The 23,685-nt window shown below is 47.0% G+C and overlaps 1 protein-coding gene across 1 annotated transcript in view; it reads right to left on the bottom strand.

Moving 5' to 3' along the window:
- Positions 1–23,234, bottom strand: part of LOC147082069 (uncharacterized) — a 34,838-nt gene extending 11,604 nt beyond the window's left edge. The window contains exon 1 of the mRNA XM_085980479.1: positions 22,003–23,234. Within this exon, the coding sequence (XP_085836605.1) occupies positions 22,003–23,165 (1,163 nt within the window). The 5' untranslated portion in view covers positions 23,166–23,234. The remainder of the gene's footprint in view (positions 1–22,002) is intronic.
- Between the last annotated feature and the right edge of the window lie 451 nt (positions 23,235–23,685).

Below are 23,685 nucleotides of genomic sequence, written 5' to 3'. Positions count from 1 at the left end.
GTTTTAATTTCCTCGGTCTTGTGAATGACCGTTACTAATTGGTGAACCAATATAACTCCCGCTTTCTTTGTCTTACTTCCCTTTTGTGTCTCCCACCATTCTCGTTGGTACACTGGTACCTTAGACGGATCCCATCCATCCTTTTTCATCTTATCTATCAAACCTTTCTGATCGTCAGCATAGAGCCAACTCAATGATCCCGGCGGTCCCCAATCTGGGCCTCCGCCTTCTGTCATAATGTATTATTTTTTGATACTAGTTTACCGCGTTCCGGTCCCCCCTAGTAACTCGTTCTCAGAGGTCTACCTATCATCCACCACTAGTGATGGCGGTCCTGACTTGTAACTATCTCGCTCTCAGAGGTGATTATTTCACTTGTAGTCGTTAATACATTATTACCATACGTCACGTCATGCAATACAACAGAGAGACTTTTAGTCTGTCTCGGATTCCCAACTAACTCTGGCCTTCACGTGGGGCCCAATTGCCCTCTTAATTCCGGCTCAGTATGGGTCCTCGAGACATTTACATTCCGAAATAACACATCCGATGTCAATCAACTTAACCACTTATTTAGACTTATCCACTATTTAAACTGCATCTCTCACCCATCACGGATACCAGATTCTTTTGGTACTGCGTCACTGTCACACCGCCCTTCCGAGTGATCCAATTTCTGGACGGTCAAGATTTGACTACTTGCCCCGTTCACTGGTGCAGGCGGTCTTCCAGCTCCGAAGTACCCTGCTCGCAGCGCCAATTTGTTGTGGTGAAAATAAATTCACATCTAAACAGTGTAAAAGTAAAAAGATGCAGTTTATTATCAGAGCTCTGGGAGAAGAGTCTCAGACCCCGCGGTCTGTGCGAGCACCTTCTCGTTCTCTCTTGGTTGGTACAGCTTTTTATTCTATTTTCATCCAATCATATTGTATTACAATAATCACCTGATCACATTGTATTACAATAATCACCTGATCACATATGGATTCTTTCCAGTATTAGTAAAGGTTAGTTACATCTTACTATGCCTTTGGTCACAGGTCAAATTCCCATGACCCCTATATTCTGCTGTGTTGACAATTTTTAGCTAAAGCAGCATATTCCTTATCGCTTAACACAAAACGCACATATTCTGTCTGGTCCCACAACTGCGTCTTATCTTGGTTTTTCAAAGCTTCTCACATTGTTCTTTGTTTAGTTTCGCCTCTTTACGTAAGTCAATTTTTATTGTGATATTTCTTATCTTATTCACTTTCACATGACCCCACTCCTTTGTTCTGAGTTTAATTTTACTGGCATCACTTAAGTAGTGGTCACCTCGGCTGTCCGAATTCTGAGAGGTTCAATTTAACCCCTTCAATACAATAGCTAATTAATCCTCCCCTGCAATGATTCTGGCGGTTAGGCCCTCGTGACCCTTCTTGGTCTGCAATACTGGGCTGCAGGTCATAGGTTACAGTATCAACAACTCGTTTGTAACTGAGCCCATTCTTTCTGTTCTGTTTCTTATCTCTGCCACCTGGATTATGACGTCTGGTTCTACAGGCTGCCAGACCATAGTTGCTAGGCTGAGGCTTCTTTAATAATCTACGCAAGCCATTTTGTTTCTTTATGTTACTACTTTAAGTTTAGCTGATTTTATTAAATCTTTCTCACAGTTCAGCATTAGCTGTGTGTAGCTTGGTGGCTATGCCTTATCTTATTCTTGTAAGGCTCCATTGTATGAAGTCCTTGAGCTGGGCAGACACTTTATCGCCACCTGGCTTCTCCTCAGCTCTTCGTGATCTCGCACATGACCCCTCTTTAATTTGTTTGCTCTGCATTTTAAACACTGAAAGGATTTGCTTTTAACCCTTTCAGCACTAAATGCAGGCAGCGACGCCCACATCCCATCAATGAATTAAAAAAAAACATGAGAGGGGGGAGGGAGTCCATTTAAATGTGGCGGGGTGGGTGTCCCTTTAAATGTGGAGGGGGTGGGTGTCCCTTTAAATGTGGATGGGGTGGGTGTCCCTTTAAATGTGGAGGGGGTGGGTGTCCCTTTAAATGTGGAGGGGGGAGGGAGTCCCTTTAAATGTGGAGGGGGTGGGCATCCCTTTAAATGTGGAGGGGGTGGGTGTCCCTTTAAATGTGGAGAGGCGGGACCGCGCATGCTCATTCGGCCTCCTCACCACAAAACTAGGCTGCCAGTGCGCCTGCGCGGGGCCTCCGGGGAGCAGCCAGAAGGCCGGATACGGGGAAGAGGCGGAATCAGCGGCTGGGGTAAAGTTAAGTGTTTGGGAATCGATTTAAATCGAGGTGAGGGGGGAGCAGAGAGTGAGATTATAAAGTAAAATACGAGAAAAACCAAACCTGAGAGCCGGGCGGGCGAGACCTCCGCGGACGCCAAACGGAGCGGATTGAGCCACGCGGGGGGGCGGAGTGAGCCGGAGCAATGTGATTCTGACTGACGGGAGCGCTGACCAATAGGTAGAGGGCTGAGCTGGGAGGACTGAACTGGGCGGCCTGGTCCTCCAAACAATGGCGGCACGGCAAGGGGGCGGGGCCTCCTCTCCAGCTCAGGTGCGCTGGGGCCGATTGTGACGCGCTGTCCCCAGGTGAGAGCAGCTCAGTCAGCACAGAGCTGGGGCTGGAATCTGGGAGAGGGGCCGCAGGCAGCGGGTCTGGCAAAGGGGCACAAGCTTCACAATACAAGCTTCTTTCAAATGCACAATTGTATCCAACACACAGCCTTGGTCACTCTGCAAAAAAAACTGTTTAACAATTCCTCATAACTCCCCTGCTTTAGGAGAGGCGTAGAGTGCAAAAGCAAGGAAGTTATGATGAAACTGTGTAAAAGACTGGAGTCAGCTGTGGCTCAGTGGATAGCAGAGTCAGAAGGTTGTGGGTTCAAATCCCGCTCCAGGGACTTGAGCATATAAAGCGAGGCTGACACTCCAGTGCGGTGCTGAGGGAGTGCCGCACTGTCGGAGGGGCAGTACTGAGGGAGCGCCGCACTGTCGGAGGGGGAATACAGAGGGAGCAGCACACTGTCGGAGAGGCAGTACTGAGGGAGCGTCGCACTGTCAGGCAGTACTGAGGGAGCGCCACACTGTCAGAGGGGCAGTACTGAGGGAACGCCGCACTTTTGGAGGGGCAGTACTGAGGGAGCGCCGCACTGTCGGAGGGGCAGTACTGAGGGAGCGCCACACTTTCGGAGGGACAGTACTGAGGGAGCACCGCACTGTCGAAGGGTCAGTACTGAGGGAGCGCCGCACTGTCGGAGGGTCAGTACTGAGGGAGCCTCGCACTGTCGGAGGGGCAGCACTGAGGGAGCACCGCACTGCCGGAGGGGCAGTACTGAGGGAGTGCCGCACAGTGGGAAGGGCAGTACTGAGGGAGCGCCGCACTGTCAGAGGGGCAGTACTGAGGGAGTGCCGCACTGTCGGAGAGGCAGTACTGAGGGAGCGCCGCACTGTCGGAGGGGCAGTACTGAGGGAGAGCCGCACTGTCGGAGGGGCAGTACTGATGGAGCGCCGCACTGTCTGAGGGTCAGTACTGAGGGAGCCCCGCACTGTCGGAGGGGCAGTACTGAGGGAACACCGCACTGTCGGAGGGGCAGTACTAAGGGAACGCCGCATTGTCAGAGGGTCAGTACTGAGGGAGCGCCGCACTGTCGGAGGGGCAGTACTGAGGGAGCGCCGCACTGTCGGAGGGGCAGTGCTCAGGGAGCGCTGCTCCATTGGAGGGACAGTACTGCGGGAGCACCGCACGGTCGGGGGAAGTAATGCTGTGGGAGAGCCGCATTGTCGGAGGGGCAGTAATGAAGGAGCGCTGCAGTGTCGGATAAGCGGTCTTACAGATGAGACATTAAACCGAGGCCCCCGTCTGCCGCCTCAGGTGGGCGTGAAAGATCCCGTGGTGCTATTTCGAAGATGTTATCCCCGGTGTTTTGAGCCCAATATTTATCCCTCAATCAACATGATGAAAAAGCAGATTATCTGGTCATTATCACATTGCTGTTTGTGGGAGCTTGCTGTGCGCAAATTGGCTGCCGCGTTTTCCACATTACAACAGTGACTACACTTCAAAAAGTACTTCATTGGCTGTAAAGCGCTTTGGGTCCTCCGCTGGTCATGAAAGGCAGTTAAGAAGGCAAATGGTATGCTGGCCTTCATTACAAAATGATTTGAGTACAGGAGTAAAGAAGTCTTACTCCAATTATATCTTCTTCTTAGGCAGTCCCTCGGAACCGAGGATGACTTGCTTACACATTAAAAACGAGTTCTCAGGTGACTGATGAGTCCAATGCGGGACCTACCGTCTCTGTCACAGGTGGGTCAGATGGTGGTTGAAAGGGCGGGTGGGTGGGGTGCTTGGGTTGATGTGCGCTCATTGTGTTTGGCTTTCCCTTTATCCTGGCGAAGAGACTCGAGGTGTTCGGCGCCTTCCCAGATGCTTCTCCACTTTGTGCGGTCTTGGGCCAGGGATTCCCAGGTGTCGGTGGGGATGTTGCACCTTTTCAAGGAGGCTTTGAGGGTATCCTTGAAGCGTTTCCTTTGCCCACCTGGGGCTCTCTTGCCGTGTCGGAGCTGCGAGTAGAGCGCTTGTTTTTGGAGTCTCGTATCGGGCATGCGGACAATGTGACCCGTCCATCGGAGCTGATCAAGCGTGGTCAAAGCTGGGGATGTTGGCCTGAGCGAGAACACTGACGTTGGTGCGTCTATCCTGCCAATGAATGTGCAGGATCTTGCGGAGGCAGCGTTGGTGGTACCTCTCCAGTGCACCTCAAAGCACTGGAGAGGTACCACCAACACTGCCTCCAATTATATAGGGCCTTGGTGAGACCACACCTGGAGTACTGGGTACAATTTTGGTCTCCTTACCTAAGGAAGGATATACTTGCCATAGAGGGAGTGCAACGAAGGTTCACCAGACTGATTCCTGGGATGGCGGGACTGTTGTATGAGAAGAGATTGAGTAAACTAGGCCTGTATTCTCTTGAATTCAGAAGAATGAGAGGGGATCTCATTGAAGCATACACAATTATTACAGGGCTTGATAGGGTGGATGCTGGGAGAATGTTTCCCTTGGCTGGGGAGTCTAGAACCAGGGGCCACAGCCTCAGGATAAAGGGTAGGCCATTCAGGACTGAGATGAGAAGAAATTTCTTCACACAGAGGGTGGTGAATCTTTGGAATTCTCTACCCCAGAGGGCTGTGGAGGCTCAGTCATTGGGAATATTCAAAACAGAAGTCGATAGATTTCTGACTAGTAAGGGCATCAAGGGATATGGCGATAGGGCCGGTGAATGGAGTTGAGACAGAAGATCAGCCATGATCTCATTGAATGGCGGAGCAGGCTCGAAGGGCTGAATGGCCGACTCCTGCTCCTATTTCTTATGTTATTATAAATGCAAGTCTTTCTTTCTTTCTTATTGTGTCCAATTCTGGGCACTGCAGAGTGCTGTGGTATTTGGGTGGAGAGAGAGTGTGGTAAGTGGGAGAAAAAGTCATTTAAGTGTATTTTGTGAATTTTAGTTTGCTAAAAAGTTAATTATTTCAAGTGAGTTAAATTTTTTAGTGTAAATTAAGCTGCTGGGGAGCTTAAACCGGAAGTAGAATCCGGGTATAAAAGGGGCGGGGCTAGTGCGGCTGCACAGGGTGCGGTGCATTGAGTGGAGCGAGAGTTTGTAAGTGGGAGAGTTCGGGCAAGTGGGAGGTGAGCGGGTGTTTTTGCTCTGTTTTGTTCCCTACTCCCAGGCTTAGACAGCAATGCGGAAGCGGAGCAGCAAGACGAATCAACCAAACAGGCCCCACAGACAGCATTCAAAGAGGAGGTTGGTGATCAGCTGGTTGGTTGGTTCTCTTCTCTTTTATACCTTTAAGTTGGTAAGTCCTAAGTGGTGTGATATTATCATCTATATCCGGGCAGGGTCTTCATAACTAATATTAAGAAATGTAATTAATTATATAGAATGGAGCAGGCGATGTGTTACTGTTGCGAGATGTGGGAGCTGGTGGACCCCAGTGAGGCTCACGGTGATTACATCTGCGACAAGTGTTTGCTGCTAGAGGAACTCCGGCTCTGTATTGAGGTGCTTGAGACCGAGCTTCAGACACTGTGACACATCAGGGAGGGGGAGAAGTTCCTGGACTCTATGTTTCAGGAGGTAGTCACACCTATGAAATTAATTAATTCAGATGTAGTCCGTGGTCAGGGACAGGACGGTGTGACTATGAGTGAGGCAGGTACAGGGATCCAGGAGGTAGTGTTGAAGGAGCCGCAGCCCTTGCTCTTGTCAAACAGTTTCGAGATTCTTTCTCCCTGTGAGGGTGGGAGCGGGGACTGCAGGGAGGATGAGCAACCTGGCCACAGCACCATGGAACAGAGGGCCATTCAAGTGGAGGGAGTAAAAAGAAATGTTGTACTGGTAGGGGATAGTATCATTAGGGGGATAGATAGGGTTCTCTGCAGTCAAGAGCGGGAGTCCCGAAGGCTGTGTTGTCTGCCTGGTGCCAGGGTTAAGGACATCTCTTCTGGGCTGGAAAGAAACTTGGAGTGGGAGGGGGAGGATCCAGTTGTCATGGTCCATGTTGGTACAAATGACGTAGATAGGACAAGGAAGAAGGTTCTGTTAAAGGAGTATGAGCAGCTAGGGGTCAAATTAAAAAACAGAGCCTCAAGGGTAATAATCTCTGGATTATTACCTGAGCCACGAGCAAATTTGGCTAGGGTAAATAAAATCAGAGAGTTAAATGCGTGGCTCCAAGACTGGTGTGGGAAAAATGGGCTTTGCTTCTTGGGACACTGGCACCAGTACTGGGACAGGAGGGAGCTGTTCCATTGGGACGGACTTCACTTGGCCAGTGCTGGGACTAGAATCCTGGCGAATCGAATAACTAGTGCTGTAGAGAGGTCTTTAAACTAATTAGTGGGGGGCAGGTTTCAAGAGAGCAAATAATAAAAATGACTACGGAGAAGGTCATAGACTTAGGTAGTAGTGGGGGAATTAAAAAACAGAGCGTGTCAGGAAGGGACAGAAGGTATGGAGTAAAAGGTAAAGTAGTAAAAGGGGAAAAAGCAGGAACTAAGTGTCACAAAACATATTTAAAAATTCTTTATCTGAATGCACGTAGCATTCGTAACAAAATGGACAAGTTAACGGCACAAATAACTACATATGGGTATGATCTTGTGGCCATTACAGAAACATGGCTGCAGGGTGACCATGACTGGGAATTAAATGTACCAGGTTATTTAACAATCAGGAAGGACAGGCAGGAAGGAAGGGGAGATGGGGTGGCTATGTTAATAAAGGAAGGAATCACTGTAATACAGAGAAATGATATTGGGTCAAAGGATCAGGATAGTGAAACAGTTTGGATGGAGATAAGGAATAATAAGGGGAAAAAAACACTAGTGGGCGTAGTCTATAGGCCTCCGAACAGTTGCAACTCTGTTGGACGGAGTATTAATCAGGAAATAGTTGAGGCTTGTAATAAGGGAACAGCTATAATTATGGGGGATTTTAACTATCATATTAACTGGACAAATCAAATTGGGCAGGGCAGCCTTGAGGATGAGTTCATTGAGTGTATTAGGGATGGGTTTCTTGAGCAGTATGTAACTGAACCGACCAGGGGTCAAGCAACCTTAGATTTGGTCCTGTATAATGAGACAGCATTGATTAAAAATGTCCTAGTAAAGGATCCCCTTGGAATGAGTGACCATAACATGGTTGAATTCCATATTCAATTAGAGGGTGAGAAGGTTGGATCTCAAACAAGCGTGCTGAGCTTGAATAAAGGAGATTAAGAAGGTATGAGAGCGGAATTGATTAGAGTGGATTGGGAAAATAGATTAAAGGGTAAGACGGTACATCATCAGTGGTGTACATTTAAGGAGTTACATTACAACTCCCAAAAAATATATATTCCACTGAGGAAAAAAGGGTGTAAAAGAAAAGATAGCCATCCGTGGCTAAGTAAAGTAATTAAGGATAGTATCCGACTAAAAACAAGGGCATATAAGGAAGCCAAATCTAGTGGGAGGATAGAAGATTGGGAAGTCTTTAAAAGACAGCAAAAAATAACTAAAAGATTGATTAAGAAAGGGAAGATAGATTATGAAAGTAAATTAGCAAAAAATATAAAAACAGATAGCAAAAGTTTCTATCATTATATAAAAAGAAAAAGGGTGGCTAAAGTAAATGTTGGTCCCTTAGAGGATGAGACCGGGAAATTAATGGTGGGAAACATGGAGGTGGCAAAAACGCTGAACAATTATTTTGTATCAGTCTTTATGGTAGAGGACACTAAGAATATCCCAACACTGGACAAACAGGGGGCTCTGGGGGGGGAGGAGCTAAATACGATTAAAATCACTAAGGAAGTGGTACTTGGTAAAATAATGGGACTCAAGGCGGATAAATCCCCTGGACCTGATGGCTTACATCCTAGGGTCTTGAGGGAAGTGACGGTAGGGATTGTGGATGCATTGGTAATAATTTTCCAAAACTCCCTGGAATCAGCAAAGGTCCCGGCAGATTGGAAAACTGCTAATGTAACACCCTTATTTAAAAAGGGTAGTAGGCAGAAGGCTGGGCACTATAGACCTGTTAGCCTAACATCTGTGGTTGGTAAAATTTTAGAGTCCATTATTAAGGAGACAGTAACGGGACATTTGGATAAACATAATTTAACAGGACAAAGTCAGCATGGTTTTATGAAGGGGAAGTCATGTTTGACAAATTTGCTTGAGTTCTTTGAGGAAGTAACATACAGGGTGGATAAAGGGGAACCAGTGGACGTAGTGTATTTAGACTTCCAAAAGGCATTTGACAAGGTGCCACACAAAAGATTATTGCTCAAGATAAAAAATCACGGGATAAGAACATAACATAAGAACATAAGAATTAGGAGCAGGAGTAGGCCAATCGGCCCCTCGAGCCTGCTCCGCCATTCAATAAGATCATGGCTGATCTGATCCTAACCGCCAATCTCCTATCACAGAACCATCTCCTGAATCTAACAGAATTAGACACACGAAATAGGAGCAGGATCAGGCTACACGGCCACTGGGCTTGCTCCGTTACCCACAGAGCCATGACCGATCCAAACCTAGACTCATGTCCAAATTCCTGCCCGCTCCCCGTAACCCTTAATTCCCTTTACTTCTAGGAAACTGTCTATTTTGGGGGTAATATTCTGGCATGGTGGAGGATTGGCTATCTAACAGAAAGCAGAGAGTTGGGATAAATGGTTTGTTCGTTCTCAGACTGGCAATTAGTAACTAGTGGTGTTCCGCAGGGGTCAGTGCTGGGTCCCCAACTCTTTACATTCTGTATTAACGAATTGGAGGAGGGGACCGAGTGTAACATATCAAAGTTTGCAGATGATACAAAGATGGGAAGGAAAGTAGTGAGTGAGGAGGACATAAAAAACCTGCAAAGGGACATAGACAGGCTAAGTAAGTGGGCAGAGATTTGGCAGATGGAATACAATACTGGAAAGAGTGAGGTTATGCACTTTGGCAGGAAAAATCATAGAGCAAGTTATTATCTTAATGGCAAGAAACTGGAAAGTACTGTAGTACAAAGGGATCTGGGGGTCCTGGTGCACGAAACTCAAAAAGTTAGTATGCAGGTGCAGCAAGTGATCAAGAAGGCCAATGGAATGTTGGCTTTTATTGCTAGGGGGATAGAATATAAAAACAGGGAGGTATTGTTGCAGTTGTACAAGGTATTGGCGAGACCGCACCTGGAATACTGCATACAGTTTTGGTGTCCATACTTAAGAAAATACATACTTGATCTCGAGTCAGTACAAAGAAGGTTCACTCGGTTAATCCCAGGGATGAAGGGGTGGACATATGAGGAGAGGTTGAGTAGACTGGGACTCTACTCATTGGAGTTCAGAAGAATGAGAGGCGATCTTATTGAAACATATAAGATTGTGAAGGGGCTTGATCAGGTGGATGCGGTGAGGATGTTCCCAATGATGGGTGAAACTAGAACTAGGGGGCATAATCTTAGAATAAGGGGCTGCTCTTTCAAAACTGAGATGAGGAGAAACTTCTTCACTCAGAGGGTAGTAGGTCTGTGGAATTTGCTGCCCCAGAAAGCTGTGGAAGCTGCATCATTATATAAATTTAAAACAGAAATAGACAGTTTCTTAGAAGTAAAGGGAATTAGGGGTTACGGGGAGCGGGCAGGAAATTGGACATGAGTCTAGGTTCGGAATGGTCATGGCCCTGTGGGTAGTGGAGCGGGCCCAGGGGCCGTGTAGCCTGGTTCTGCTCCTACTTCTTGTGTTCTAATTATGTGTTAGATTTCAGGAGATGGTTCTATTCCTGTTCCTGGCTGGGGTGGTGATTGTTAAGTCTGTGTGTTATAATGAGAATTACTACACAGACCACAAGAGTAAATTTTAACAGGTCTTTACTAGTCGAAGGTCAGGGCGGAACTGCCCAATAAATCATTACACAGCACTTATATACCGGTGTGGTCACCACCGGTATTACAGTATACAGCAGCCAAGATAAAGTAGTGCAACTCTTAAAATAGTTCTCTTAAAGGTGGAACGGTTACATACACCACAATCCTCCCTTTTTAGCTTAACAGTATATATTCCCCATTAACATAACATAATAACATATATACACAACTTCATGTAAAAACAGTTCACAGATTCAGTCTCTCTGGAGGCTTCCTGACTCGGTCCGGATAACGCCTCGGTGGTGTGGTAGTTTTCGGTGGTGTAGTAGGTTCTTTTGGCAAGGTCGATTCGGCTTGAATGCCAGTGTCGGGTTCATCTGATTCCAGTACCACCGGATCGGAGGCAGATACTATGGGTATCTCTGCTTCATCATTAGGCGTATAGAGTTGTGGAGTAGGTTGTCCCTTTTCGGATGACTCTATGATCTGGTCAACATGGCGCCTTATTATGCTTTCACCAATGTCCACGGTATACATCAGCGGTCCTAGTCGTGTGCAAATAGTTCCAGGCTGCCATTTCTCGGTACGGTAGTCCCGGGCCAAAACTTGTTGACCTATCTGGAAGGTTCTAGTTGGCCTTTCATTCATGCCTTGAAATTGCCGGTTCTCTACGTCCCTTCTGATGTTTGGCTTGATCAAATCCAGCCGGCATCTTAGTCTTCTATTGAAAAACATCATGGCGGGAGTTTGGTTTGTAACCACATGTGTTGCATTCCTGTACGCCAACAAGAAGTTATCTACCTTATGTTGTAGATTTATGTCTTCATTACCCATGGCCTTTATGGCCTTCTTGAAGGTCTGGACAAACCTTTCAGCTAATCCATTGGTGGCGGGATGGTATGGGGCGGACGTGTAGTGCTTAACCCCATTGTTTTTTAAGAACTTCCTGAATTCTTCGGACACAAATTGCGGTCCATTATCAGAACAGATCTGTTCCGGCAGCCCATTCCTGGCAAATATGGTCCTTAATACGGTGATGGTTTTTTCCGTGGTGGTGGAGGACATCTTTATTACCTCCGGCCACTTGGAGTGTGCATCCACCGCGATTAAGAACATTGAGTCCATAAATGGACCAGCAAAGTCGATATGTACCCTTTGCCATGGAGATGAGGGCCACTCCCATGGATGTAGAGGGGCTTGTGGTGGGGCGTTTTGGACCTTCTGGCATCCTAGACAGCTCTTGGTCACTTCTTCGATGTCTCCATCGATACCTGGCCACCACACATACGCTCTGGCTAGGTTCTTCATTTTCACTCCACCCAGATGCCCCTCGTGAAGCTCCTTTAGCACTTTATGCTGGAGTTTGGGTGGAATCACCACTCTGGATCCACACATCAAAGTTCCTCGGCACACTGACAGCTGCTCTCTTCTTTGCGAGAATGCTGGCAACAGTGGTTCGCCATGTGCTGGCCATCCCTTCACCGTTAAATCGTAGACTCGTGAGAGAGTCGGGTCATTTCTCGTTTCCTTTTCGATGGTAGAATTTGTTACTGGTAGACATTCCACTATGGTTGAGTGGAACATCTCCACTGGGTCCACTGTAGGCGCCTCTTCTACCGTTGGCAACGGTAGGCGCGATAAACCATCAGCATTCCCATGTTGTTTTGATCCTTTGTATTCTATGTCATATTGGTGTGCCCCTAGGAAAAGGGACCACCTCTGTAGCCTTTGCGCTGTCATAATGGAAACGCCCTTTTTAGGGTTGAATATGGATACCAACGGCTGGTGGTCTGTCAGCAGTGTAAACTTCTGGCCCTGCAGGTAATGATTAAACTTCTTTACTCCCCACACCAGGCTGAGAGCCTCCCTATCTATCTGAGCATAGTTGCGCTCAGCGGAGGTCAATGATCTGGATGCAAATGCGACTGGCCTTTCCAAGCCATTTGGCAACTTGTGTGAGAGTACTGCTCCAATACCATAAGGAGAAGCATCACAAGCTAACCGAATAGGTAGCGTTGGGTTGAAATGAGCCAACACTTCCTCTGAGGTGATCAATGCCTTGCTTTTGCGAAAGGCCTTCTTACAGTCCTCGCTCCACTTCCATGGTACTTCTTTCTGCAAAAGAGCATTCAGCGGGTGCAGCACCGTGGATAGATTTGGCAGAAACTTATGGTAATAGTTAATCAACCCTAGGAACGACCTCAACTGGGATACATTTTCCAGAGCGGGAGCCTTCACAACAGCTTCGATCTTGTCAGGTGACTTGTGCAGCCCCTCCTGGTCAATGACATGACCACAGTACGAGATCCGTTTCTGAAAGAACTCACATTTCTGGCGATTAACTCGAAGTCCATATTCCTTCAATCTGGTGAGCACCAGTTTCAAATTTGCAAGGTGTTCCTCATCGTCATCTCCTGTAATCAGGATATCGTCCAAGTAACATTGAGTGTTTGGAATTCCCTGTAATACCTGCTCCATGGCCCTCTGCCAAATTGCTGGAGCCGAAGCCACTCCAAAAACCAGTCTATTATATCGATACAAGCCTCTCTGCGTGTTGATTGTGAGATACTGGCGCGACTATTCCTCAACTTCCATCTGTAAGTACGCTTGCGCCAGGTCTATCTTGGTGAAGTGTTTCCTGCCAGACAATGAAGCAAAGATATCCTCAATCCGCGGAAGCGGATATTGCACCGTGTGAAGCACCGGATTAACTGTGATCTTGAAGTCTCCACAGATGCGGACCTTCCCCGGTTCCCCTGGCTTGTTACTCGACGAACGCTTCATGACGGGAACAATGGGCGTGGCCCACTCACTCCAGTCCACCTTAGACAGTACTCCTGAACATTCTAGCCCTTCCAGCTCAGCTTCCACAGCAGGTCGTATCGCATAAGGTACCGGTCTGGCTTTGAAAAATTTTGGGTTTGCATGTTCTGCAATCTTGATTTTTGCCTTAATTCCTCTTAGTGTTCCCAGTCCCTGCTGGAACACCTCTTTAGCCTCATCCAATATTCTGGACAATCGTTCAGGTTTGACTTTTTTTTTTCCGGAATCTACCGTCATTGCTTTTAGGGCGTGCCAGTCCATATTTATTTTCCTGATCCACTCCCGTCCCAGAAGTGGTGGACCTCCCTCAGGTAGTACATATAAGTCCATTCCTTGGTGTTCTTTGCCCTTGTGTATCACCTTGACTTTTATCTTTCCGATGGGGTATACTCTTTGCCCCGTGTATGTCTGCAATAATATCTCTGTATCCCGTAGGGGAATATGTGTGAATAACCTTTTGTAATCTTGCTTATTCATGACCGTCAACGCCGATCCGGTGTCCAATTCCATCTTCACTTGGACTCCTGCTATCTGCAGTGTGACCCAGATAGTTTGTAGGTCAGCTTCCTTACTCACATTGTGAATTCTCAGACTACCCAGTTCCTTGCTGTTGGAGTCTGAATCCGAATTCTGTTCATCCGAACTCTTCTCAGCCACCTTATGTACCTTTCTGCACTTTTCCTGCGGTGACTTTTTGTTGCTGGTCTTCTTTCCTGACCGGCATACTTTAGCTATGTGACCAAGCTTGCCACATTTTCTACATTCCTGGTTTTTAAACCAGCATTGGTTCTGATCGTGTGTTGTCTTTCCACAACGATAACATTTCGTTGTACCCAAAGCCATTTGATTTACGCTGAGTACCGCTGCCTTCAGCTGCATTTCCGCAGTGCCTCTCGCTGCGGCTTCGTGCGATGCTGCAATAGTGACAGCCTTATCAAGTGTAAGATCATTCTCTTCAAGCAGCTGCTTTTGTGTTCCTTCTTTCGACAATCCACACACGAATTTGTCTCTCAGTGCCTCTGTCAGACTTTCCCCAAACTGACAGTATTTCGCTAGCTTACGCAGTTCAATTAAATACTCCGCGTTGCTTTCCGCTTTCAGTTGCGTTCTCGCATAAAATTTAAATCGTTCCGCTAACATCAGCAATGTGGGGTCAAATTTTTCAGGACAGCAACAATTTTAGCGAAAGTCTGATCCGCCGGTTTAGCTGGTGATAGAAGATGCTTCAATAGCCCGTATGTCTTCGCACCCATTGAGTTTAGTAAGGTTAGTGCTTTATCTTCATCTGATATTTTATTTGCCTTACAATATATCTCTATGCGTTCTACATACGTGGCCCAATCTTCAACATCGGGATCAAAATCGTTGATGTTACCACGCTTAGGCATTCTCGCAATCTTCTTGAGAAACAAAAAGAAATTTTTCTTTTATTTATTTATTTTTTTCAAAATGGCGGTTTCCCGCGCTTGTCTTCTTCCCCCGCCTACGAAAATGGCGGCTTCCCGCGTTTGCCTTTCTCCCCCGCTGGCTGTAATGGCGATTGCTGTATTGCTGTGTTCGCCCTCCCCAGTGGTTTACAAATCGTGCCTCCCAGCCCCTCTTGCAGTCCGGTCCTTTCCCCCCGGCTGCGGCTGAGTTCTCCGTGGTTTTTTTTTTTTTTTTTACTTTCTCCCGCGCCTTACGCTGACCCGGTCGCTGCGCCTCACGGCCTCGGTAGCTGCCCGGCCTTTTTCACCGGTCGCGGTCGAGCTCTCTCTCGACGCTGTTGCGTCTCCCAGCCCGCTTGCAGCCCAGTCTTTTACACCGGCTGTGTTTGCATTCACCGCGGCTCCCGTGCCTTACGCTGCCCCAGTCTCAGCGCCTCTGGCCCCGACTTCTGTCCGGCTCTTTTCCCCAGCCGTGGTCGAGTTCTCCGCCCTTATATCCTCCGTTTTCCCCTCCCCTACTTCACAGCCAACGTGGCCGACTTGCTGCTCGTCGCTGATCGGCTTACCCACCACCGTGATAGAAGGGATGATCACTGCCTGTTGCTGATGGAAGACTTCGTGTCAGGATTCTTCCTTTGCTCTTCAGACCTGCGTCTTTTCTCAGCAGGATGATGAGGGCGGATGCCTCCTTTCAACGCCCGTCAACTGCCTTGGGTGTATCTCTGCCGCAGGGTAAGATCGTACTCATCGCCACTGTTAAGTCTGTGTGTTATAATGAGAATTACTACACAGACCACAAGAGTAAATTTTAACAGGTCTTTACTAGTCGAAGGTCAGGGCGGAACTGCCCAATAAATCATTACACAGCACTTATATACCGGTGTGGTCACCACCGGTATTACAGTATACAGCAGCCAAGATAAAGTAGTGCAACTCTTAAAATAGTTCTCTTAAAGGTGGAACGGTTACATACACCACAGTGATCACCTTTTACAGAAGGTAAGTACCGTAGAAAATATAGGGACAGAGTGATCTCCTGGACGAGTTTCGATTGCCTAGATGGGTCAGAGAGGAATTTCCCATATTTTTTTCTCCCAAATTGGCCACTGGGTTTTTTATCTAGTTTTTCGCCTCTCCCCGGCGATCACATGGGTTCGGGTGGGATGTAAAGTGATAGTAGATTTAGCCATGATCTTATTGAATGGTGGAGTAGGCTCGAGGGGCCGATTGGCCTACTCCTGCTCCTATTTCTTATGTTCACTTTAGGAAGGATGTGAAGGCCTTGGAGAGGCTGCAGAAAAGATTTACCAGAATGGTACCAGGAATGAGGGACTTCAGTTATGTGGAGAGACTGGAGAAGCTGGGGTTGTTCTCCTTAGAGCAGAGAAGGTTAAGGGGAGATTGACCAGAATGGTACCAGGGATGAGGGACTTCAGTTATGTGGAGAGACTGGAGAAGCTGGGGTTGTTCTCCTTAGAGCAGAGAAGGTTAAGGGTAGATTTGATGGAGGTGTTCAAAATCGTGAGGGGGTCTGGACAGAGTAGATAGAGGGAAACTGTTCCCATTGGCGGAAGGCTCGAGAACCAGAGGACACAGATTTAAGGTGATTGGCAGAAGGTCCAAAGGCTCCTCACAGCTTACTGACCCACCTAGCTTTGCATCATCAGCAAACTTGGATACATTACACTCGGTCCCTTCATCTAGGTCATCAATATAGATTGTAAATAGCTGAGGCCCCAACACTGATCCACGCGGCACCCCACTAGATACAGCCTGCCAACCTGAGAAAGATCTGTTTATCCCTACTCTCTGTTTTCAGTCCGTTAACCAATCCTCTATCCATGCTTCTATATTACCCCCAACCCCATGAGCCCTAATCTTGTGTAATAACCTTTTATGTGGCACCTTATCGAATGCCTTTTGGAAATCCAAATATACTACATCCACTGGTTCCCCTCTATCTACCCTGTTAGTTACATCCTCAAAAAACTCTAATAAATTTGTCAAACACGATTTCCTTTTCATAAAACCATGTTGACTCTGCCTAATCATGTTATGATTTTCTAAGTGACTTGATACCACTTCCTTAACAATGGATTCCAGCATTTTCCCGATGACTGACGTAGCTTTCAAAAGCTCTTATAATAATGTGTCCGTGACTACACAAACCACTCTGGGTACAGGTATATTGTGTATCAGTAAAACAGTCCGTGACTACACAAACCACTCTGGGTACAGGTATACTGTGTATCAGTAAAACAGTCCATGACTACACAAACCACTCTGGGTCCAGGTATATTGTGTATCAGTAAAACAGTCCATGACTACACAAACCACTCTGGGTCCAGGTATATTGTGTATCAGTAAAACAGTCCGTGACTACACAAACCACTCTGGGTCCAGGTATATTGTGTATCAGTAAAACAGTCCGTGACTACACAAACCACTCTGGGTACAGGTATATTGTGTATCAGTAAAACAGTCCGTGACTACACAAACCACTCTGGGTCCAGGTATATTGTGTATCAGTAAAACAGTCCGTGACTACACAAACCACTCTGGGTCCAGGTATATTGTGTATCAGTAAAACAGTCCGTGACTACACAAACCACTCTGGGTCCAGGTATATTGTGTATCAGTAAAACAGTCCGTGACTACACAAACCACTCTGGGTCCAGGTATATTGTGTATCAGTAAAACAGTCCGTGACTACACAAACCACTCTGGGTACAGGTATATTGTGTATCAGTAAAACAGTCCGTGACTACACAAACCACTCTGGGTCCAGGTATATTGTGTATCAGTAAAACAGTCCGTGACTACACAAACCACTCTGGGTCCAGGTATATTGTGTATCAGTAAAACAGTCCGTGACTACACAAACCACTCTGGGTACAGGTATATTGTGTATCAGTAAAACAGTCCGTGACTACACAAACCACTCTGGGTCCAGGTATATTGTGTATCAGTAAAACAGTCCGTGACTACACAAACCACTCTGGGTCCAGGTATATTGTGTATCAGTAAAACAGTCCGTGACTACACAAACCACTCTGGGTCCAGGTATATTGTGTATCAGTAAAACAGTCCGTGACTACACAAACCACTCTGGGTCCAGGTATATTGTGTATCAGTAAAACAGTCCGTGACTACACAAACCACTCTGGGTCCAGGTATATTGTGTATCAGTAAAACAGTCCGTGACTACACAAACCACTCTGGGTACAGGTATATTGTGTATCAGTAAAACAGTCCGTGACTACACAAACCACTCTGGGTCCAGGTATATTGTGTATCAGTAAAACAGTCCGTGACTACACAAACCACTCTGGGTCCAGGTATATTGTGTATCAGTAAAACAGTCCGTGACTACACAAACCTCTGGGTCCAGGTATATTGTGTATCAGTAAAACAGTCCGTGACTACACAAACCACTCTGGGTCCAGGTATATTGTGTATCAGTAAAACAGTCCGTGACTACACAAACCACTCTGGGTCCAGGTATATTGTGTATCAGTAAAACAGTCCGTGACTACACAAACCACTCTGGGTCCAGGTATATTGTGTATCAGTAAAACAGTCCGTGACTACACAAACCACTCTGGGTCCAGGTATATTGTGTATCAGTAAAACAGTCCGTGACTACACAAACCACTCTGGGTCCAGGTATATTGTGTATCAGTAAAACAGTCCGTGACTACACAAACCACTCTGGGTCCAGGTATATTGTGTATCAGTAAAACAGTCCGTGACTACACAAACCACTCTGGGTCCAGGTATATTGTGTATCAGTAAAACAGTCCGTGACTACACAAACCACTCTGGGTCCAGGTATATTGTGCATCAGTAAAACAGTCCGTGACTACACAAACCACTCTGGGTCCAGGTATATTGTGTATCAGTAAAACAGTCCGTGACTACACAAACCACTCTGGGTCCAGGTATATTGTGTATCAGTAAAACAGTCCGTGACTACACAAACCACTCTGGGTCCAGGTATATTGTGTATCAGTAAAACAGTCCGTGACTACACAAACCACTCTGGGTCCAGGTATATTGTGTATCAGTAAAACAGTCCGTGACTACACAAACCACTCTGGGTCCAGGTATATTGTGTATCAGTAAAACAGTCCGTGACTACACAAACCACTCTGGGTACAGGTATATTGTGTATCAGTAAAACAGTCCATGACTACACAAACCATTCTGGGTACAGGTATATTGTGTATCAGTAAAACAGTCCATGACTACACAAACCGCTCTGGGTCCAGGTATATTGTGTATCAGTAAAACAGTCCGTGACTACACAAACCACTCTGGGTCCAGGTATACTGTGTATCAGTAAAACAGTCCGTGACTACACAAACCACTCTGGGTCCAGGTATATTGTGTATCAGTAAAACAGTCCGTGACTACACAAACCACTCTGGGTACAGGTATATTGTGTATCAGTAAAACAGTCCGCGACTGCACAAACCACTCTGGGTACAGGTATATTGTGTATCAGTAAAACAGTCCGTGACTACACAAACCGCTCTGGGTACAGGTATATTGTGTATCAGTAAAACAGTCCGTGACTACACAAACCACTCTGGGTCCAGGTATATTGTGTATCAGTAAAACAGTCCGTGACTACACAAACCACTCTGGGTCCAGGTATATTGTGTATCAGTAAAACAGTCCGTGACTACACAAACCACTCTGGGTACAGGTATATTGTGTATCAGTAAAACAGTCCGTGACGACACAAACCACTCTGGGTACAGGTATATTGTGTATCAGTAAAACAGTCCGTGACTACACAAACCACTCTGGGTCCAGGTATATTGTGTATCAGTAAAACAGTCCGTGACTACACAAACCACTCTGGGTACAGGTATATTGTGTATCAGTAAAACAGTCCGTGACTACACAAACCACTCTGGGTCCAGGTATATTGTGTATCAGTAAAACAGTCCGTGACTACACAAACCACTCTGGGTCCAGGTATATTGTGTATCAGTAAAACAGTCCATGACTACACAAACGACTCTGGGTCCAGGTGTATTGTGTATCAGTAAAACAGTCCGTGACTACACAAACCACTCTGGGTACAGGTATATTGCGTATCAGTAAAACAGGTTTATTAAGCATTAAACATCGGTACAAAGAAGTAGTACTTAACAAGAAGATAATCACAGTCTGTCCGTTTAAACCCCGGCGTTCCTTCCGAGTATCCACGGCGCAAGTCTCCTGATGTACCTTGCTGTGTTCCGTTGACCCATGCGCGCTTCCTTGGGATCTTGCTGTGTTCTGTTGACCGAAGCTCCTATCAATCTCTGGTTACACGGTGCGTTGCTTTCGATGTTCAAAACCTGTATCTTTATACCCTTTTCCCTCTCGTTTTGCCTACATGGCAGTAATTAACCCTCTAACACCTGGTAAAAAGTCTTGCTCCCTCGTTACCCATCTTATGACCTTGTTTGATCCTTCTGACTTTTTCTCTCTACATTACAAAGTACCCTTATCTCAGATCTTCACTTTTCACAGAACACTTCCTAGAATGTTGACGACACAGTCGGTCCATCCGATAGCTGGACCAATGAAGGACGTCTCCAACTCTTATCTATCTCTCTAGTTTTTATCTCTTTAAGCATAATATTGCTGAATTCCTCGTCTCCATAAACTTAGCACAACATTCCATTACTTCAGTAATTTTAAACAGAGCTTTTTAGTCAGGTTGGCATAATCCCATCCTGCTTTGCTCTCAGCCATTCTCTATTTTGTACAGGATTTTAGGATCTTAACATACAATTTCACATATTATAGTTATATTAGAATGGTTATCGAATCTTAATAATGTTTACTAAATCCTACAGGTACTCCCTATCCTACATATCCCTACCTTGAGGGCGAGGCATTTGCCGACCCCTCAAAACTAAAATCTTACATATGGATTATTTTTCTTCCGTTTATGTAACTCTAACATGTTCTGGGCTGTGATCATATTTAAATGTGATTGGGCATTGGACTTTAGGTGTTTCAGGTAGCAGGTGTAGAATAGTAAGCACATCATTACTACAAGTTGGGATATGACCAGTACATGGGAAATTATCCTAATCCAATGAGGAATTTCCATGTTTGTCCCTATGTTGTCTTATTAGTCCTAACAGTTTTTGACTCCCTACCTTGTGACATTTGTGTTTAACTGGGTAGATCTTAAACAAACCTCTGATCTTACATAGTTCAAAGTTTTACTACATGGGTTACATATCTCAAATACAAAATCATTACAAGTTGGAGAACAACCAGAGCGTGTGAAATAATACGAGCCTAAGGGCATGCTGATGTATTAAGCCCAATATCCCACCAGTGTGTGTTGTCCCTTCTGCTTTCAATTTCAATATCTATTCTCCAGTTGTCTTGCTCCAAAACATAAAAAATGCTTTAGGGAGGAGTTCAGTCGTATCATGAGCTCACTGAAACCCTCAACCAATAGGGGAATGTCGGGTCTGAATTGTGCCACATAACTGTGCAGCTCGTACTTAAAAACGTGTTGGTTGATGGGACAGGTCCTGTTAGACCCGTAAAGCATGGTAGTTGTGGTGGTAGTGACACAGGAGGCACCACCAAAATCACCTCATACTGGATTCGTACTGGTTTTTCCCCACGCTCTGTTACCTACAAAACACAATTATTACAGTCACAGTTAAATTCAGTCTTACAATCATTTCAAGCGACATTACAGTTTCACATCTACTTCCTGATCTTCCAAGTCGAGATCCATTCTCGCTTCCGTTTTTCAAAATAGCGGCCACGGGATCTTTTACACCCACCTGAGAGGGCAGACGGGGCAGCGGTTTAACGTCGCATCCGAAAGATGGCACCTCTGACAGAGCAGCTCTCCCTCAGTACTGCCCTGGAGTGTCAGCCTAGATTACATGCTCAAGTCTCCAGAGTGGGACTCAAACCCACGACCTTCTGACTCGAGAGGTGAGAGTGTCGCCCACTGAGCCGAGGCTGACCCCTCTTAACCCCAGTAACTAGGCTGGAGTTTATCAGCATCTTCAAACCGCCCCCGTAATTGCCATTATTAACACAGAACAGTCCTTCATGTGACTGACAGCAGAATGGGACCAGTGCACTCAGGTGTGAACTCGCTGGTGTCTCAGCAGGTGAGATGACCTGGTGAATCGCTTTTCACAGACTGAGCAGGGGAACGGCCTCTTCCCGGTGTGGGTGAACTGGTGTTTCCGAAGATCGGATGAGTGCCTAAACCTCTTCCCACAGTGAGAGCAGCTGAACGGCCTCTCCCCGCTGTGGATGTGTCGATGCATCTTCAGGTCCTTTGAGCATTTGAAACTCTTGTCGCAGTCGGAACATTTAAACGGCCTCTTGTCAGTGTGAACCAGCTGGTGTTCCCGCAGAGTGGAGGGACGAGTGAATCCTTTCCCGCACTCGGAGCAGGAGAATGGCCTCTCGTCAGTGTGAACTCGTTGGTGTTCCCGCAGGGTGGAGGGACGAGCGAATCCTTTCCCGCACTCGGAGCAGGTGAATGGCCGCTCGTCATTGTGAACTCGCTGGTGCAGCCGCAGAGAGGAGGGATGAGTGAATCCTTTCCCGCACTCTGAGCAGGAGAACGGCCTCTCGTCAGTGTGAACCAGCTGGTGTCTCAGCAGGGTGGAGGAGAGAGTGAATCCCTTCCCACACACAGAGCAGGTGAACGGCCTCTCCCCGGTGTGAACACGCTCGTGTATCAACAGTTGGCAAGACTGGTTAAACCTCTTTTCACAGTGAGAGCAGGCGAATGGCTTCTCCCCGGTGTGAACTTGCCGGTGTCTCAGCAGGGCGGATTGTTGAGTGAATCCCTTCCTGCACACGGAGCAGGTGAACGGTCTCTCCCCGGTGTGAACTCGCTGGTGTGTCTGCAGGGAGAATGAACGACTGAATCCCTTCCCGCACTCGGAGCAGGTGAACGGCCTCTCCCCGGTGTGAACTCGCTGGTGTGTCTGCAGGGCGGATTGTTGAGTGAATCCCTTCCCGCACACTGAGCAGTTGAACGACCTCTCCCCAGTGTGAACTCGCTGGTGTGTCAGCATGTTGGATGACTGAGTGAATCCCTTCCCGCACTCGGAGCAGGTGAACGGCCTCTCCCCGGTGTGAACTCGCTGGTGTGTCAGCAGGTCGGATTGTTGAGTGAATCGCTTCTCGCACACGGAGCAGGTGAACGGCCTCTCCCCGGTGTGAACTCGCTGGTGTGCCCGCAGGGAGCCTGAATGAGTGAATCTCTTCCCGCACACGGAGCAAGTGAACGGCCATTTCACAGAGTGACTGCGTTGATGAGTCTCCAGCTCGGAAAGGCAACTGAATCCCTTCCCACATTCCCGACATTTGCACGGATTCTCCTTGCTTTGTTTACACTTGTGCCTCCCCAGGCTGCACTTTCGGGTGAATCCACGTCCACACACAAGACACGTGTGCAGTTTGCCCGCATTCTGATTGCTGCTTTCCACTTCCATATGGCGATGATATTCAGGTCCTGATGAATCGAGTGACTCTGTCAGATCTTCGTGTGAAGTTTGCGTTAAGCTGCCCGTCTGCAATTCCTCCCCTTGCAAGAGACAGTAAAACAAGTTTATATAAGTAATTAATGTAAATACAGGAGAGAAAATAAAGAAAGACTGGCCTTTATACAGCGCCTTTCACGATCAACGGTTTTACAGCCAATGAAGTACTTTTTGACGTGTAGTCGCTGTTGTAATGTGGGAAACACTGCAGCCAATTTGCATGATAAATAATGGCCAGGACACCAAGGATAACTCTCCTGCCCTTCTTCAAAATAGTGGGATCGTTTATGTCCACCTGAATGTCTCATCCGAAAGACGGATCACCGACAGTGCGGCGCTCCCTCAGTACTGTCCCTCCGACAGTGCGGCGCTCCCTCAGGACTGTCCCTCCGACAGTGCGGCGCTCCCTCAGTACTGCCCCTCCCACAGTGCGGCGCTCCCTCAGTACTGCCCCTCCGACAGTGCGGTGCTC

This window comes from Somniosus microcephalus, unplaced genomic scaffold (genome assembly GCF_052327205.1).
Source record: "Somniosus microcephalus isolate GS21.2 unplaced genomic scaffold, FLI_Smic_1.0 scaffold195, whole genome shotgun sequence".
NCBI classification, from domain to species: domain Eukaryota; kingdom Metazoa; phylum Chordata; class Chondrichthyes; order Squaliformes; family Somniosidae; genus Somniosus; species Somniosus microcephalus.
The sequence above is the reverse complement of the archived record's forward strand: the minus strand, read 5'-3'. Positions and strand labels throughout refer to the sequence as shown.